The 17,344-nt window shown below is 37.5% G+C and overlaps 1 protein-coding gene across 2 annotated transcripts; it reads left to right on the forward strand.

Moving 5' to 3' along the window:
• The first annotated feature begins 761 nt into the window (after positions 1-761).
• LOC135109051 (aldehyde dehydrogenase, mitochondrial-like) lies at positions 762-12,102 on the forward strand. Of its 2 annotated transcripts, none has more exons than XM_064020054.1 (13): positions 762-953; positions 4,935-5,039; positions 5,278-5,379; positions 5,622-5,787; positions 6,214-6,404; positions 7,280-7,369; positions 7,463-7,592; positions 8,241-8,425; positions 9,222-9,386; positions 9,697-9,854; positions 10,154-10,228; positions 10,403-10,494; positions 11,174-12,102. In XM_064020054.1, the coding sequence occupies exons 1-12, from the start codon at positions 918-920 to the stop codon at positions 10,473-10,475; spliced, it is 1,476 nt and encodes a 491-aa protein (XP_063876124.1). In that variant the 5' UTR covers positions 762-917; the 3' UTR covers positions 10,476-10,494; positions 11,174-12,102. The 2 variants fall into 2 exon arrangements, with proteins under 2 accessions (XP_063876124.1, XP_063876128.1); XM_064020058.1 differs by having other exon boundaries at positions 10,403-10,454.
• The last annotated feature ends 5,242 nt before the right edge of the window (positions 12,103-17,344 follow it).

The raw sequence follows: 17,344 nt of genomic DNA on the forward strand, positions 1-17,344 counted from the left end.
TTACCCTGTAACACCGCGTAAGTGTTAGCTGGGAACAAGGGTTCCAGCTTAGAAGTGTAACATTTTACAACCTTTTACAACATTTTATAAGACGCCGTAAGCTTATTTATACAAGGCATGCTGTAAAGCAATATTTCCCAACCTGGGGTAAATTTCCACCTGGAGGAAAATTTTAGGATTCAAGAGGAAAATCTATAGAGGGAAATAAAAATTACTAGCTATTGGCCGACAGTAAAAAAAAAATATATATATAAAATAAAAAAAAAAAAACTAATGTGGTAGTTGACTTTTCTTCAAATATTATTTACAAATACAAATAAAAAAAAATGCTGCGATTGCCTTTGGTAGTGACTATGTACGATAATTTTGGTCGAAATTCCATAATTCTGTTGGGAGTTTTTACATTTCCCTGTCACTCTATGAATGGGGAAATTCGAACAGGTGAACTAGTTGAAGGGCGGAAAAGACAGAAAAAAGGTTCGGAACCACTGTTGTAGGGGCTCCATCTGTTTCAGGGTGAAGGTGGAAGGAGTTTGTTACTAATGTAGACGACAGAATTTTTATATAGAATAAGACACCCTAATAAATGTACTCATTGTCGAACTGTTATTTTTCAATATCGTAAAAAGAAGTAGATACACATTTAGCTGTTTCACTTGCGTATAATATGACAATATGAATTTTGGCTTATGTTTTCGGATCGGCATGTCAAGGTCATTCTTCCTTGGTGGTTACCAGGCGTAGGAGCAGGCAGGCAGGCCCGCAGGCAGTAACAGTTGATAGTACCGAATGTGGGGAGGGAGGGTGCGGGTTAGGGTTATCGGTGTGACTGTTGCTGAGGGTAGCGCAGCTGTAGTCTCGTCTGTCCCTTGCCTCCCTCAGTCTATCGTCGACGGTCACGAAGTCTACAACTCGAAATGGTCGCCAAGAAGCCGGAAATACAATATGTTAAGGTAAGACTGCTCAACTCACTTAATGCTAAAGTGACACTGACCTTGCATATTTTTAATCGCCTCTGAACAGTTGGACATACCAAGATGCACCAATGTTCCTAAACTCGAGGCATTCATTACATCTGACAACAATGTTTAGTACAGCGTAATGCAGCCCATACTTGGGTAATGAAGGTCAGGATATACATGTGCATGTGTTATGATAATTACAGTGTTGCTTCAGAGATTCATCTATCATGACAAACCTGTGATGCAAAGGGTGTCGGAATTAAACATAAGGTTAAAATATATGGCATTGCAGCTTCATTTGACTAGCCAGTGAATTTCTAGGCCTCCATATATTTTCTTGTCATTTGGTATGGAATATATTTGAGTTGATGTCCTTGAAATTTCGCTCAAAATGTTCCTAAGTCCCGCATTTTGTGACGAAGGTATTGGATGTTATAGTTATGGACATATCGAAGTTATGATCTCACGCTCCTGAGAGAGAGAGAGAGAATTATGTTACGTCCTAGCGGTAGTAGTAAAGCCTGCCTTCCTATGAAGAACTGTCAGCAAGTTGGCAACGCTAGAATTGTTGATGTTTGCTTTCAGGAGGTATTTCCTGTTTTTCTTTATAATAGCAGTCATGTTTTCGTTCTCCACCGCCGGCTCATTGTACAATGTGACACCATTTTATTTGTATCTTCAATGTAGTTCTTTGTTTATTTCCGTATGTTACCTCCGTCAAATAACATTGCTTATTCATTTCACATGGTCATTGCATTTTCAAATCCGATATTAGTTTAGAAGATCAAATGATAGTTTTTTTTTTTTTCTGCTTCACACGTATCACTATATATATTATTACCGCCAGCAGGCGGCGAAGGTTGATTCAGACCCACACGATGACACGAATCATTTCTTGAATCCGATTGAATCCGGTTGCATCCGCTTGAATTCTGTCAAATACTGAAGATATACATTAATAATCATAGACAATATTCTATATGAATAATTTGCGTAATACAGGTATGATTCTGCACGTTACTTATAGGATAATGTATTCTTACACAGACAGACTTTCTTCTTTCTCTCACCCCTATTCTGTCCACCTCTCTAACGCAAGAGTTAACCAGTATTCTCAATCATTCATCCCTTTCTCTGGTAAACTCTGGAACTCCCTGCCTTCTTCTGTATTTCCACCTTCCTATGACTTGAATTCCTTCAAGAGGGAGGTTTCAAGACACTTATCCACCAATTTTTGACCACTGCTTTGACCCTTTTATGGGACTGGCATTTCAGTGGGCATTTTTTTTTTTATTAGATTTTTGTTGCCCTTGGCCAGTATCCTTCCTACATAAAAAAAAAAAAAAAGTTGTTACACTTACGTGTAACAACTCTAGCTCTCTAGCTAAAACAGCTTCTATGAAGTTAGGTGTTCTGAGACGTCTCCGCCAGTTTTTCTCACCCCCCCCCCCAGCTGCTAACTTTATACAAGGGCCTTATCTGTCCATGTATGGAGTATGCTTCACATGTCTAGGGGGGTTCCACTCATACTGCTCTTCTAGACAGGGTGGAATCAAAAGCTTTTTGTCTCATCAACTCCTCTCCTCTAACTGACTGTCTTCAGCCTCTCTCTCACCGCCGCAATGTTGCATATCTAGCTGTCTTCTACCGCTATTTTCATGCTAACTGCTCATCTGATCTTGCTAACTGCATGCCTCCCCTCCTTCCGCGGCCTCGCTGCACAAGACTTTCTTCTTTCTCTCACCCCTATTCTGTCCACCTCTCTAACGCAAGAGTTAACCAGTATTCTCAATCATTCATCCCTTTCTCTGGTAAACTCTGGAACTCCCTGCCTGCTTCTGTATTTCCACCTTCCTATGACTTGAATTCCTTCAAGAGGGAGGTTTTAAGACACTTATTCATCAATTTTTGACCACTGCTTTGACCCTTTTATGGGACTGGCATTTCAGTGGGCATTTTTTTTTTTATTAGATTTTTGTTGCCCTTGGCCAGTGTCCTTCCTACATAAAAAAATAAAAAAAGGTCTTGAGGTAATGGTTAAGTAACGCGCACGCCCTTTCTGACAGATGCTCTAGATAGGTATATCTACTTCTGTCTCTGCAGCATCACACGTCTTCCCTGCACGAGTGTCCTCAGCCAAGTGTCCCTATCGTCCTCAGTTACTGCCTGGGTTCCTACCCTGTCCATCGCTATCCATTAACGATGGCGATAAGGCCCCGGCCTCATCTTAGCCTCATGTCATAACAAGCATCCTTCATCTCTTTACATCAACACTACCTCAGCACCGACGGTACAAGAAATTCGTTGACTTGGGCCTCGTCTTGGTCCTCGCCCTGACCTCCAGGTCCTTTCCTTCCTCATTGACAAACTCGCTTGCACAACAATTATCACCCGCTTGGCGGTAATATTATATATATATATATATATATATATATATATATATATATATATATATATATATATATATATATATATATATATATATATATATATATATATTATTAGTTTTCAGTTTCACCCAACCAACGATTTTTATTATGTGCCTTGTGATAAATGTTGTGAATTTATTTTTTACATCTTTTCCGTCGCAAATGTCTAGTTTTTGAGTTATGCCTCTTTCAAGTTATGCCTACCCCTCATCCACGATCTAAGGGTGACCTATGGGAGATTGGGGCTTTTGGGTAGGAGAGTATATTAAATAAAGTAATGTGCTTTACAGAAGAGACATGTAATTAACAAAGTCACATCAGAAAATCAATGAAAAGACATAAATTACATCTTTGGCGGCGGCGCCCACGTCGGTTGCGAGCGTTTCTGCCATTGAAGAGCAGCGTTGCCGAAGATTCGTAACATTTCAGGTCGTATGCTCTACATTTAACATAATTTGTTAGACAAGTTATACGCTTAAGGCCGGGACAGTATTTTCAGGGTGATCACAGGGCGGACGGGGAAGGGAACGTACACCAAGTAATTTACTAACTGGACCTCATGCAAGTCCAAAATCTTCGTCACACCGTGGCAAATGCTGCTAAGTGCACTAATTTAAAACCACAATAACGGCATTACCTTATGGGCGAAAAGTTGATGGTTGCGGTGGTGGCACTGCTGTTGCTGCTGCCTCGTTATCTGAGTCCCTGTTAGACTCATCGTCATATAATTGTGGGATGACTCGGAGGGCGGAGGCCAGCTGGTCGCTGCTTGTCCGACAGTTGGCTTAAGTCGAGCGACCTCTTCATTGAATGTATGAATGAACATACTGCTTGAAGTACTCGCTCTTTAACCCTGGCTGCTTCGTCCACTGTTTGAGGTACAACCACTGCCGTTCGATGCTCTGAGTGTGGGTTGTCTGGATCCACAATGTTCTCTGGGTTAATCATGTGGTGCATGTAACATTCATCGCACAGTTTGTTATATGCACGCCATGAGTCACTATAAATTACACTCCCAGGCCGATTATATATATATATATATATATATATATATATATATATATATATATATATATATATATATATATATATATATATATATATATATATATATATATATATATATATATATATATATTTATTTATTTATTTATTTATTTATTTATTTATTTATTTATTTATTTATTTATTTATTTATTTATTTATTTATTTATTTATTTATTTATTTATTTTTATTTTTTTTATTTTTTATTTTTTTTTTTTTTCTCTCTCTTTTTTTCCCCAAGTCAGTGGTTAATAAACCACACTATTTCCAAAGGTTTGGGGTGACAGGAATAAAAACATGCCAGAACAAGGGTAGCTACCATGTACTACCATAAAACTATTTGTGGGAAAATCAGATTCTACAGAGCAAGGCTCCTTACCCACCTTTCTCTGGTAATATGTTAGCAGGGAGCAACAGCAATACCTTCTAAGAAATGTGATATATTTGTTGTCAATGGTGAGTTCTGACATTATTTTAATGTTCTTTTTCTAATTCTAGCTTTTCATCAACAATGAATTTGTGGATGCAACAGATGGAAAGACCTTCAGTGTACTGAACCCTTCCACTGGAGAGATCATCTCCAATGTCAGTGAAGCATCTCAGGTCAGTAGAAACCTCTTATGGCAATCCAACTCTCTCTCTCTCTCTCTCTCTCTCTCTCTCTCTCTCTCTCTCTCTCTCTCTCTCTCTCTCTCTCTCTCTCTCTCTCTCTCTCTCTCTCTCTCTCTCTCTCTCTCTCTCTCTCTCTCTATTACATTCTAATGTTATTAATTTCTATTTATTAGTGGATATCCTTCTTTGATATTTCTGCTTCAGTTCATACTATTCTTAACTCAAACAGGAAGATGTAGACAAGGCAGTGGCAGCAGCACGTGCTGCCTTCAAAAGTAATGCTCCATGGCGCACCATGGATGCCTCTGAGCGGGCAGCCCTCATGCACAAGGTAAATAAGATGCTGATCGCAACAACCATTAGCTGAGAATTAACAGCGTTTCTGTAGTGGCAGAACAGTAAAGGCAAACTTCACCAGCAGGCCTATGGTAATGATTAAGGTTCCAGTGAGATGATGCTTATGTTAAGTGTTGTGTTAGGCATCATTTGTATTATGTTGAATTATGTTTAAGCAATCTTTGGAATTAATTGACTTGTCATCTTTTACCATTGGACTTAAAATTTTTCTTACAGCTCTGTGATCTGATTGAACGTGACCTTGACTACTTGGCAAGGCTGGACACCCTGGACAATGGCAAACCATACACAGAATCTCTTGGTGACCTTGACTATTCCATTAAGACTTTGCGTTATTATGCTGGTTGGTGTGACAAGATTCATGGCAATACTGTTCCCTGTGGTAAGAATTTTACATCTTAAATACTGTTTTGGGTTTCTTTTTTCTTTCTCATCCTCTTACATTTTTTTCTTTCTTGTCCTCTTACATATAACTCAAGATATTGAAATTTTTAAAATAACAGATGTCATAGTTTTCAATGCATGGCACGAGGAAATTAGTCTCTCTCTCTCTCTCTCTCTCTCTCTCTCTCTCTCTCTCTCTCTCTCTCTCTCTCTCTCTCTCTCTCTCTCTCTCTCTCTCTCTCTCTCTCTCTCTCTCTCTCTCTCTCTCTCTCTCTCTCTCTCTCTCTCTGTGTGTATTTCTTTACCTCATGGTCTGTCTTTGATGGTCCATGCTGAATGAAGAGGGAAGGTGAATGATGGCCTTCATATTTTACTCACAATTGTAGTTTTCTGTATTGCATTGCATACATGCTTGCTATTCCAGATGGACCATACATGTGTATGACTCGTAAGGAGCCAGTGGGGGTAGTGGGCCAGATCATCCCATGGAACTATCCTGTCATGATGCTGGCATGGAAGTGGGGTCCTGCTTTAGCTGCTGGGTGCACCATTGTCCTTAAGCCTGCTGAACTTACACCTCTAAGTGCACTTTATGTGGGTGCTCTAGCCAAGGAGGTCAGTTGATCAAACTACACATGATGGAATTACATGATCAAATATAAGAGATTATTTCCCATTCTGTTATGTTAGTGCTTGGCAGCATGAAATGTGCTCAGTTGTTCATATTCCATTTTGGTTTAGGTGATAATTTGACAAATAGGAATATCTGAACTGATACAGCTCAGTGCCTTAGAGCAAGATATTGAAAATAAATAATGCAGTAGTGTAGGCCAGAAGTTTAGGATTCCATTTTTCAGGTAGGCAGAGACATGAACTCATTGTCTTTCACAGTGTTTTTCACAGTGAAGTTCTCTGCCTAACTTAAAATAACTGGGCAGATTAAGGTTGCAGTCAGGTAGGTTAGGCTATCTGCTGCCTCCGAGTATTTACTCAGTCATAGTGTACAGAGCCTGGGGTGCTCTCCTGTGCTCCTGTCTTCATATCTATACAGTATTTATCCAGATGTTCCTTCATTTTATGTACACTCCTTGCCCCTTCTATTTCTTCTTGTCTATTCTGGGTATCTATTTTTTTGATGGAGAAATTTCACTATTTCTATGTGATTTGGATTACTGTTTAGGCATCAGCAAAAAATGTATGGACCTGACTCAAGAAATTGAGGTTTGCCCTACAGTAATGAAGCAATTGATGCAGAGGCTGAGGTTGTTATCAAATGTCTTGACTTGGAAAGAGTGTCTAGCTTATCTGTGCGTTTGAATTTGCTTTGGAAACAAACCAGAAAGATTTGCAATGCAAGCTTCCTGAAATTTAAAATGCAAGATGTACTGACTGTCTTCAGAGTAAAGTCCTTTGAGTTTACTCAACAGTGACATATTTCACTGAAAAAACTTTCTTGCACATAAATTTGACAAACTTTGGTATGTTCCCAGGCTGGATTTCCTCCAGGTGTTGTGAACATTGTGCCAGGACTTGGAGCAGTGGCAGGACATGCTGTTGCTCATCACCAGGACATTGACAAGGTGGGTTGAGAGTCAAAATCCAGAATCTGGCAATTCTTGAAGTGGATAATGAAAGATTAAGGAGGACTACTGGTATTGTTTTCTTTCACATAGGTGGCATTCACGGGATCAACAGCAGTAGGAAAGAAGATCATGCAGGCCTCTGGTGCTTCCAACTTGAAGCGTGTGACTATGGAGTTGGGTGGCAAGAGTCCTCTTGTGGTCTGTGAAGACTGTGGTGACTGTAAGTACCTTAGCGTGTTAGCATCATTTAATGTGCCATTAATCCTTGCCAAACTCTTCCTGTCTTGGCACCAAACTGATATTGATACGTCAGTGACTTTGATCTGCATTTAGCTCAAAATAGTGAAGTAGGTGATCATTAAAAAACTCTGCATTTACCTCAGAATAGTGAAGTAGATGATCATTAAATAGGTTTTATTGTGTTTCCATGAGTGCTTTTAAGATTGTAAAGTGTGGCTTGTTTTGTAATTTTGTGAGACTTGCATAATATGTGTTTGCTGGTTGTTATACATTGGGTTGTGCACTTCACACTTATCTTTAAAATTTAAAATCCATCAAATACATTGCTTCCTTATGTGGGGAATGTATTAAGTAATGTTAGGACTTAGTCTACTTTGTTGAATTAGCTTATGATATATAATGCTCATCCTAAGAATGCTTGCTAACACATTATCTTTTTGCTAATCATCATAAAGTGCAATATCACCACCATGTGTCTCTCCTACACTCATTTCACTGGCAACTTAAATGGTAGAACATAGACAAGTATTCAAGTTTGTAATAGTTATGTGTGTAAATGTATACCTAGCACTGATGTGTGAAAGTTTGAGCTTGTATAGTAATTTTTCATTGTCTTTGTCTCATTTAGTGGATGAAGCAGCTGAACTGTGCCACACTGCCATGTTTGGAAATCATGGGCAGAATTGTTGTGCTGGTTCTCGTACTTTTGTGCACGAAAGTATTTATGACGACTTTGTGAAGAAAGCAGTGAAGCTAGCTCAGGAGAGGACTGTGGGAGACCCTTTTGATGAGAAGACACTGCAAGGGCCCCAGGTACTGTCTGCTTGTTCACCATCAAAACATATTGCTTTCTTTCATCATATAATGTATGAACATGCATGCAAATATCAGTATTTGCAACTATTACCATATGTGTAGTCTTCACTTCCCTCCACATTTCATTAATTTTTCGCATTTTGCTAGAAAAATTTGTAATCTTATATGAATATTTTTACTATATTGTCAGTTGATGGTATTGTTAGTGACCATACCACTAATGAGCATATAATTCTTTCCATTCCCTGTTCTTATTAATTAGTTGGTAACGTTTCCATGTTAACTATTGGTTTCATATTAATTTCAGCATTCTTATTACTTCAATTTAATCTATATCAGTGTTTATGGTATGACAGGATATTTTTTATATTTCTTGTTTTGATGTTTCCATAATCATTTCAGTTTTTTATTAGCTTCATTTTGTTATAGTTAGAATAATTTTCATAATTTATACTTTATTTTGTTAATCATTCTACAACAAATTGCAAAGAAGAATAGGAATTGCAAGGGTCTATAGAGCTTATTTTCACTGGTCATCATACTTTAGATATTGTGACTAGAGCTCATAAGATGTAATATCTAATTTGCCATAGTTCACTGTGCTCAAGACTTAGATTTACTTGTCTGTATAGAATGCAAGTCCCTAACTTTGGATGATCATGGTTGAATTTTTTTTTCTCAGTTGCACTGAATGGGAGGCTGGAGATAATGTTAGATAAAGGTTCACTCTCACATAGTAATGTAGGAAGACTTTTCTTGAGTAATGAAGCATGTATTCTCTGTGGCCTTACAGGTGAGCCAGCAACAGATGGAGCGAGTGCTTGGGTACATTCAGAAAGGGAGGGCTGAAGGGGCCTGTTTGGAGTGTGGGGGTGACAGGCTTGGGAATAAAGGCTACTTCATCCAGCCAACAGTGTTTTCTGGTGTGACAGACAACATGACCATTGCTAAAGAAGAGGTGAGTGAGTCTAGCAATCCCAAATTCTCTCTCTCTCTCTCTCTCTCTCTCTCTCTCTCTCTCTCTCTCTCTCTCTCTCTCTCTCTCTCTCTCTCTCTCTCTCTCTCTCTCTCTCTCTCTCTCTCTCTCTCTCTCTCTCTCTCTCTCTCTCTCTCTCTCTCTCTCTCTCTCTCTCTCTCTCTGAGAGTGTGTGTGTGTGTGTGTGTGTGTGTGTGTGTGTGTGTGTGTGTGTGTGTGTGTGTGTTTGCCTCCATAACTTGCATATTATATTGACACTACTTAAACTACTGAAAATTGCTGTCCTTGGCAGATCTTTGGACCAGTGCAAGTAATCCTGAAATATAAGACTTTAGAAGAAGTGATTGAGCGTTCCAACAAGACAGAATATGGCCTGGCATCTGGTATAGTAACCAAGGACATCAACAAAGCTCTCACCTATGCCCAAGCTGTGCGAGCTGGGTCGGTTTGGTAGGTGTTTTATCTGTTAAGTTGGAGTATGGAGCTGTCAGATATCAAGTGAGGCTTCTTGTTGCTTCTCTCTCTCTCTCTCTCTCTCTCTCTCTCTCTCTCTCTCTCTCTCTCTCTCTCTCTCTCTCTCTCTCTCTCTCTCTCTCTCTCTCTCTCTCTCTCTCTCTCTCTCTCTCTCTCTCTCTCTCTCTGCACCTTGAGGACAAGTACATAAGATTTCAGTGAAAAGAACATTAATTCATAAGGTAATTTGATTCTCCTTTCTCAAAGAATATGTAACTATAAGTTGTATTTTTCAGGATAAACTGTTATGATTTGTGTCTGCCTCAAACACCCTTTGGAGGATACAAGCAGTCTGGACATGGCAGAGAACTGTAAGTAGTGTTGGTACTCTTTCCTTAATTAAAGAATTTTGATAACATCACTCAAGCTGACCAACCTTCATTGTCATAGTATTAAGTTTTATCAATCATTCTATATACCAAGGTAGCAATCCCACATGTGGTTGCCCAGACACAAAAGAAATTAATGATGTATTAATGTTTCAGGGGTGAGGATGGACTGGATGAGTACCTGGAGACCAAGACCATCCTCATCAAGGTACAGGTTAAAGTTTCCTGAGCTACATGATTATTATCAGGTGCATTTCCAATTTCTTTCTTTCATTTCGTGTTTTTTTGTGTCTGTTTGGTGTCCCTTTTCAATTGATAAGCTTTCTGAACTATTTATGTCTTTAATAGGCTGATATTCCTTATGAAAGAGGTAGCCAAAACCAGGCATTCTTTTCTGTAATCTTACAAGTATTTCATAAGGATGAATGAAAATCGCATCTTATTCTGAAGACCTCTAAGAGGGAAAATGAGCAATTGAATGACAAATGAATGGAACTAATTCACAAACCTGAGTGGTCTTTCTCCTTGTTTGATTTAGTTGTCTTCTTCAGTTTGCTGCTAACCTCTGTGTGAGTTTCCATGTCATTTTTTATATGATTTTTAAAATATGTTTTCCATGATATGGTACACAATTAAGTTGAAGAAATTAAGTTAAATTCATGAAAAAATTTAATTTTTCAAGCTTTCCCTTGGGGAAACCTTTTTTGGATTGAGTTAATGTATTTTCTAGGCTCACAATGATGAAAAGTTTTGCAGAGATCTTAACCTACATAAATACAAGGAACCTTCAAAACAAAATGATGTTTGAAGAAAATTTGATAATTGTGGGATCCATTAACATCATAATTAAAAAGAGAAGAAAATAATATAGATGTAATATTTTATTAAAGGATTTGATATCTGACATGTTTCCTTTTTGTGTTTCAGGTGCCTTCCAAACTATGATAACAAGTAATAGGCAATTGGATTTGTGGCTTCTTAATCAAGATGAAAAGTGCCTTTTGTGTTTCAGGTGCCTTCCAAACTATGATTACGAGTAATAGGCAATTGGATTTGTGGCTACTTAAGATGAAAAGTGCCTTATGTAAATAAAGGAGCAACATTTGTGTGAAATATGATATTGTATTTGAAATTAAATGAATACTATATGATAAATAGTTGTATTTACTCTTTTACTTCAGCAGCTTCTAGTGGAGTAGCTCTCTCAGAAACTTCAGCTTTTTGGAATCCTTTTTCTAAGAGAGCACACATAAACACAGCCCCTTTTACATTCCCCTTTGAAAGCACTGGAGGACAAAGGAACAATAAAAAGACAGAAATCTTGAGGACTGCCTGAAACGAACATGTATGGAAACAGTGGTAAGAAGTAGAATGTCACAATGAAGGGAAATGGCACCTATGACATTTTCAATGCTTGGTATGTGTATGCAGTCATCTGAAAGTTGGTAATGTAATAGCAACTAGTAATAAGTATGGCTGAGGCCAAAACACGATCAGGATACCCTTATGTGTAAATTGTTCATATTGCTTTCCTTTGGGTTACATTGTCCAGCCCAATAAAAAATCAGGATACCCTTACATGTAAATTGTTCATATTGCTTTCCTTTGGGTTACATTGTCCTTCTTCAGCCCAAACACAATCAGGATACCCTTAAGTGTAAATTGTTCATATTGCTTTTCTTTGGGTTACATTGTCTTTCTAAGTCTTTACAGCTGTATCGATATATTTTCACACTAAGTGCATAGCTTGTGGATTTGTTTGGGTGTTTGCACAACAGTGATCACTATTGATGTCATTCCTCTTGAGTGTAACATATCTAGCCCCAGTGCAGAGTAAATCCTGTGATATGAATGCTGGAGTTGGTTTGATTTGCCAAATTGTTTTTCAGTTCTCACACAATCATTGTTATTCATATATTACCTGTTTGCAATAATATGAATGTAACATGCCCATTATTACATAGTGATGTTTTTTAGGAAGTTCCACAAAGTGTGTAATATTGTGTGTGTGTATGAAATATATATATATATATATATATATATATATATATATATATATATATATATATATATATATATATATATATATATATATATATATATATATATATATATATATATATATATATATATTAATTTGATACAGACAGCATGATAAAGCAGTGTGCACCACGAAACCTTAGGCCCCCTTTACACGAGGCTACTGTATGGTGGCGTCACTGTGTTTGCCTTGATTCAAATGTAACTGTTGAGACCTGTGGTCGCACCACCACGTCTGGCAGAGCAACCAAATTTGTGGTAGTGATGCAAGGCGTTCTAATGCATAACCAAGCTTGTGGATGCAAAGTATAAATTATCAAGCTAGCGCCACCAAAAACAACTTAGTGGCATCACTATGATAACTTAGTGTGAAGGGGGGCTTATTGTGAACATTGGATGTGTAGATTTCATTTATACTCTTAGAATTATATAATATAATAGTAATAATAATAATAATGATAGTAGTAGTAGACTAGTAGTAGTAGTAGTAGTAGTAGTAGTAATATAATGATAGATAAAATAGTTAAATAAGAATAGCATCGTATCTTGACTGTCAGTTTCACGTGGTCTGCATATCTCCATTTCCTTTCACTTGCTATTTCATAGAAAGACCTGGGCATGTGAGTTTGGAGGACTGTCCTCTTAAGTGTATACGTGTCCCTGCATAATGCATCGCTGCTCACAATACGTATATATATGGAAAACCATTCCTCTCATCGGTTACTCGCTTATACTATTAGATCTTGTATAGTTTGTTGTCATGTGGTCCTTTTGTGTCCGGAGTTGCAGTTATGTGCTTTAGAAACTCTCTTGCATTTCTCCTTTATTATTTTCTGTTTTATTTCTTGGGTGTCAACTTAAAAATTTTCACAATAGCATGATCATAATTATATTAAATGTTGTGATAAGGCCTGCAGTTTTTTTTTTTTTTTTTTCGTGAAAAGTGTTCTGATTACTAGACTTGGAAGTTTACAATATATGTAGACTCATTAAGTCAATAATATAATCAGTGTGAAGAATAGATTAACATTAAAGCCAGTATGAGGCCCTCATCACACACTGACCCTCTAATGCGGCTCTGTCAATTCAAAAGATTGAGCACCACTAGTCTATTGAAATCGCGATGTTTCAAGTCTCTGGAAAAAATATGCCATGTTTAATTTAACTCTAAGGAAATTGTTTACCCATTTTCATTACGTCGACTGAAAATCTCACATTTCTTATTCAAGTATGGTGTTGATATAATTGTGTGCTCTTCGAGTGTCTTCTGTTCGTTGTTTATTTTGTATCCCCCCGGATATATATATATTATATATATATATATATATATATATATATATATATATATATATATATATATATATATATATATATATATATATATATATATATTTTTTTTTTTTTTTTTTTTTTGTAGGAGGGACACCGGTCAAGGGCAACAAAAATCTAATAAAAAAAAAAGCCCACTGAGATGCCGGTCCCGAATAGGGTCCGAAGTGGTGGTCAAAAATTGAAGGATAAGTGTCTTGAAACCTTCCTCTTGTAGGAGTTCAAGTCTTAGGAAGGTGGAAATACAGAAACAGGAAGGGAGTTCCAGAGTTTACAAGAGAAGGGGATGAATGATTGGGAATACTCTTGCATTAGAAAGGTGGACAAAATAGGGATGAGAGAAAGAAGAGTCTTGTGCAGCGAGACCGCGGGAGGAGGGCAGTCATGCAGTTAGCAGCAAGATCAGAAGAACAGTTAGCATGAAAATAGCGGTAGAAGATAGCTAGAGATGCAACACTGCGGTGGTGAGAGAGAGGCTGAAGACAGTCAGTTAGAGGAGAGGAGTTGATGAGACGAAAAGCTTTTGATTCCACCCTGTTTAAAAGAGCGGTATGAGTGGAACCCCCCGGACATGTGAAGCATACTCCATACATGGACGGATAAGGCCCTTGTACAGAGTTAGCAGCTGAGGCGTCTCCGCCAGAAAAACTGACGGAGACGTCTCAGAACACCTAACTTCATAGAAGCTGTTTTAGATAGAGATGGGATGTGAAATTTCCAGTTTAGATTATATGAAAAAGGACAGATCGAGGATGTTCAGTGTAGAAGAGCGGGCCAGTTGAGTGTCACTGAAGAAGAGGGGATAGTTGTCTGGAAGGTTGTGTCGAGTTGATAGATGGAGGAATTGAGTTTTTGAGGCATTGAACAATACTAAGTTTGCTCTGCCCCAATCAGAAATTTTAGAGAGATCAGAAGTCAGGCGTTCTGTGGCTTCCCTGCGTGAACTGTTTACCTCCAGAAGGGATGGACGTCTGTGAAAAGACGTGGAAAAGTCCAGGGTGGTATCATCAGCGTAGGTGTGGATAGGACAAGAAGTTTGGTTTAGAAGATCATTAATGAATAATAAGAAGAGAGTGGGTGACAGGACAGAACCCTGAGGAACACCACTATTAATAGATTTAGGAGAAGAAGTGACCGTCTACCACAGCAGCAATAGAGCGGTTAGAAAGGAAACTTGAGATGAAGTTACAGAGAGAAGGGTAGAAGCCGTAGGAGGGTAGTTTGGAAATCAAAGCTTTGTGCCAGACTCTATCAAAAGCTTTTGATATGTCCAAGGCAACAGCAAAAGTTTCACCAAAATCTCTAAAAGAGGATGACCAAGACTCAGTAAGGAAAGCTAGAAAATCACCAGTAGAGCGGCCTTGACGGAACCCATACTGACGATCAGATAGAAGGTTGTGAAGTGATAGATGTTTAAGAATCTTCCTGTTGAGGATAGATTAAAAAGCTTTAGATAAGCAGGAAATTAAAGCAATAGGACGGTAGTTTGAGAGATTAGAACGGTCACCCTTTTTAGGAACAGGCTGAATGTAGGCAAACTTCCAGCAAGAAGGAAAGGTAGATGTTAACAGACAGAGCTGAAAGAGTTTGACTAAGCAAGGTGCAAGCACGGGGGCGTAGTTTCGGAGAACAATAGGAGGGGCCCCATCAGGTTCATAAGCCTTCTGAGGCTTATATATATATATATATATATATATATATATATATATATATATATATATATATATATATATATATATATATATATATATATATATATATATATATATATGGCAGTTTGTTACCATATAATCTAGAAAGTACTTCATGTCTACTCTTACAAATCGCATGAAATTTCATTTTATGAACAAAGAACCTGACCATTAAAGAGCACATAAAAGTGCATGTTAGAGCTAGAATGGAAGGAAATGTACACAAAAATGTTAAAGGGCAAACCTGATGCCACGTGGAGTTTTGAGCATGAGTTTGTGCGAAGAGTTCAGCTTTAGCAGGCGAGAAGCCAGCAGTCCCACGCCAACTGCAAAATTGGGGGTAAAGGATGGAAAAGTGTAAAAGTAACGTATAAAATAAAACGGCTGCACAGAGATGTTGATGAATTCTAGAATCATAAAAAAATCTGTCATAAGGTTAACATAATGTTATGTGTGCAATGTCAGCCAATCAAGGAGGGAGAAAATATGACAAGCAATACATATATATCACGATTATTAGACATGGTTTTGAATTTAAAGGGTAGATGTTGATATAAAACATAACCGTAGAATGATTAACGCACGGAACTCATAGAATTCACCTCCTTCGCTCTCCCTTCTTCTTCTTTCATATTACAAACATCTTGAACGATACCTGTGTCCAGATATGAAAATATATTGTGTGCATCAATCTTGCCCTACACCACAGTCCTATAAAGTGTGTCCTTCACCCACATTACTTGACGTCTGAGTACTTATTGGTCTATGTGCCTACTAGGAGTTGCCTCAACCCCTCATTTACGGAAACACATGCACATGAAAGTGAACTCTTAATATATATATATATATATATATATATATATATATATATATATATATATATATATATATATATATATATATATATATATATATATATATATATATATATATATATATATATATATTATTTTCTATTTTATTTCATTTTACTTATTTTATTTATTTATTTATTTATTTTATTTTTATATATATATATTTTATATATATATATATATATATATATATATATATATATATATATATATATATATATATATATATATATATATATATATATATATATATATATATATATATCATACGTATATTTCACTTATTTGTTTATCTATTTTATTTTATTTATTATTTATTTTATTTTTTTAATGTCTACTTATACACGGATGGCGAGATGACTAAGGAATAACAAGACTTCGCTTCTGTCTCCACACAAACACAGGCATTAGCGAGAAATGTTAAGAAGTGGTTTGTGTAGCAACGCTCGCGTCCTACTTTGAGACGCATTGACATCCTGCAGGCAAGCGGTGCTCGGTCTGCTGCAGTGCTCCTTAAACCGGGCGGCAGGCAGCTTCGGTCCAGGCGATGACAAAATGAACCAACCGGCTTCAAGAGGAGAGTGCGATCCGTTATTACTGAACGGATACATGCACGCACTGACACGCACATCCTGCTTGCATAGCAGTAATAGCAGCAGTAGCATGTTGTATTGGTAACCAATAAAGGAAAACTGTTGCTATTATTCCTTTCCACTATTTTCACATAACCATGACACTTCAGTAACTTATATGCCTTCGGGAAATACAGGAGGTGTCTAAGATCACAGCTCCGAAAAGCGATATTCTCTGGACAGCTCAGTGCCATGGCTGCCAAAGCGCGATGCCACAGCCGGCCGGCACACTGCTGAAGGGAATTCATTATCATAAATCAATCCTCGCGGGAAATCAACAAGAGTCTAATAAACAGACCATGTATAAGTAGTAGGCAATATGATTTCCTAACATTATTCTGAATAAAGAAAATGCAGAAATGTTACAAGAAATTCTGAAGGAACTTGAGAGAGAGAGAGAGAGAGAGAGAGAGAGAGAGAGAGAGAGAGAGAGAGAGAGAGAGAGAGAGAATGTTCTCATACATATGACACGTGCACATGTAGAGATTAATATGATAGATAATTAAATAGTGAGCGTTCTAAAAAAAATCATGTTAGAAATTACTTTTAAAA

The sequence above is a fragment of the Scylla paramamosain genome, chromosome 2 (genome assembly GCF_035594125.1).
Source record: "Scylla paramamosain isolate STU-SP2022 chromosome 2, ASM3559412v1, whole genome shotgun sequence".
NCBI lineage: Eukaryota > Metazoa > Arthropoda > Malacostraca > Decapoda > Portunidae > Scylla > Scylla paramamosain.

Coding starts and splice junctions, on each gene's coding strand:
- LOC135109051 (XM_064020054.1), top strand. CDS start 918: ATGGTCGCCAAGAAGCCGGAAATACAATATGTTAAG. Junction 5,788..6,213: donor TGGCAATACTGTTCCCTGTG/GTAAGAATTTTA, acceptor TTGCTATTCCAG/ATGGACCATACATGTGTATG. Junction 9,387..9,696: donor TGACCATTGCTAAAGAAGAG/GTGAGTGAGTCT, acceptor TGTCCTTGGCAG/ATCTTTGGACCAGTGCAAGT.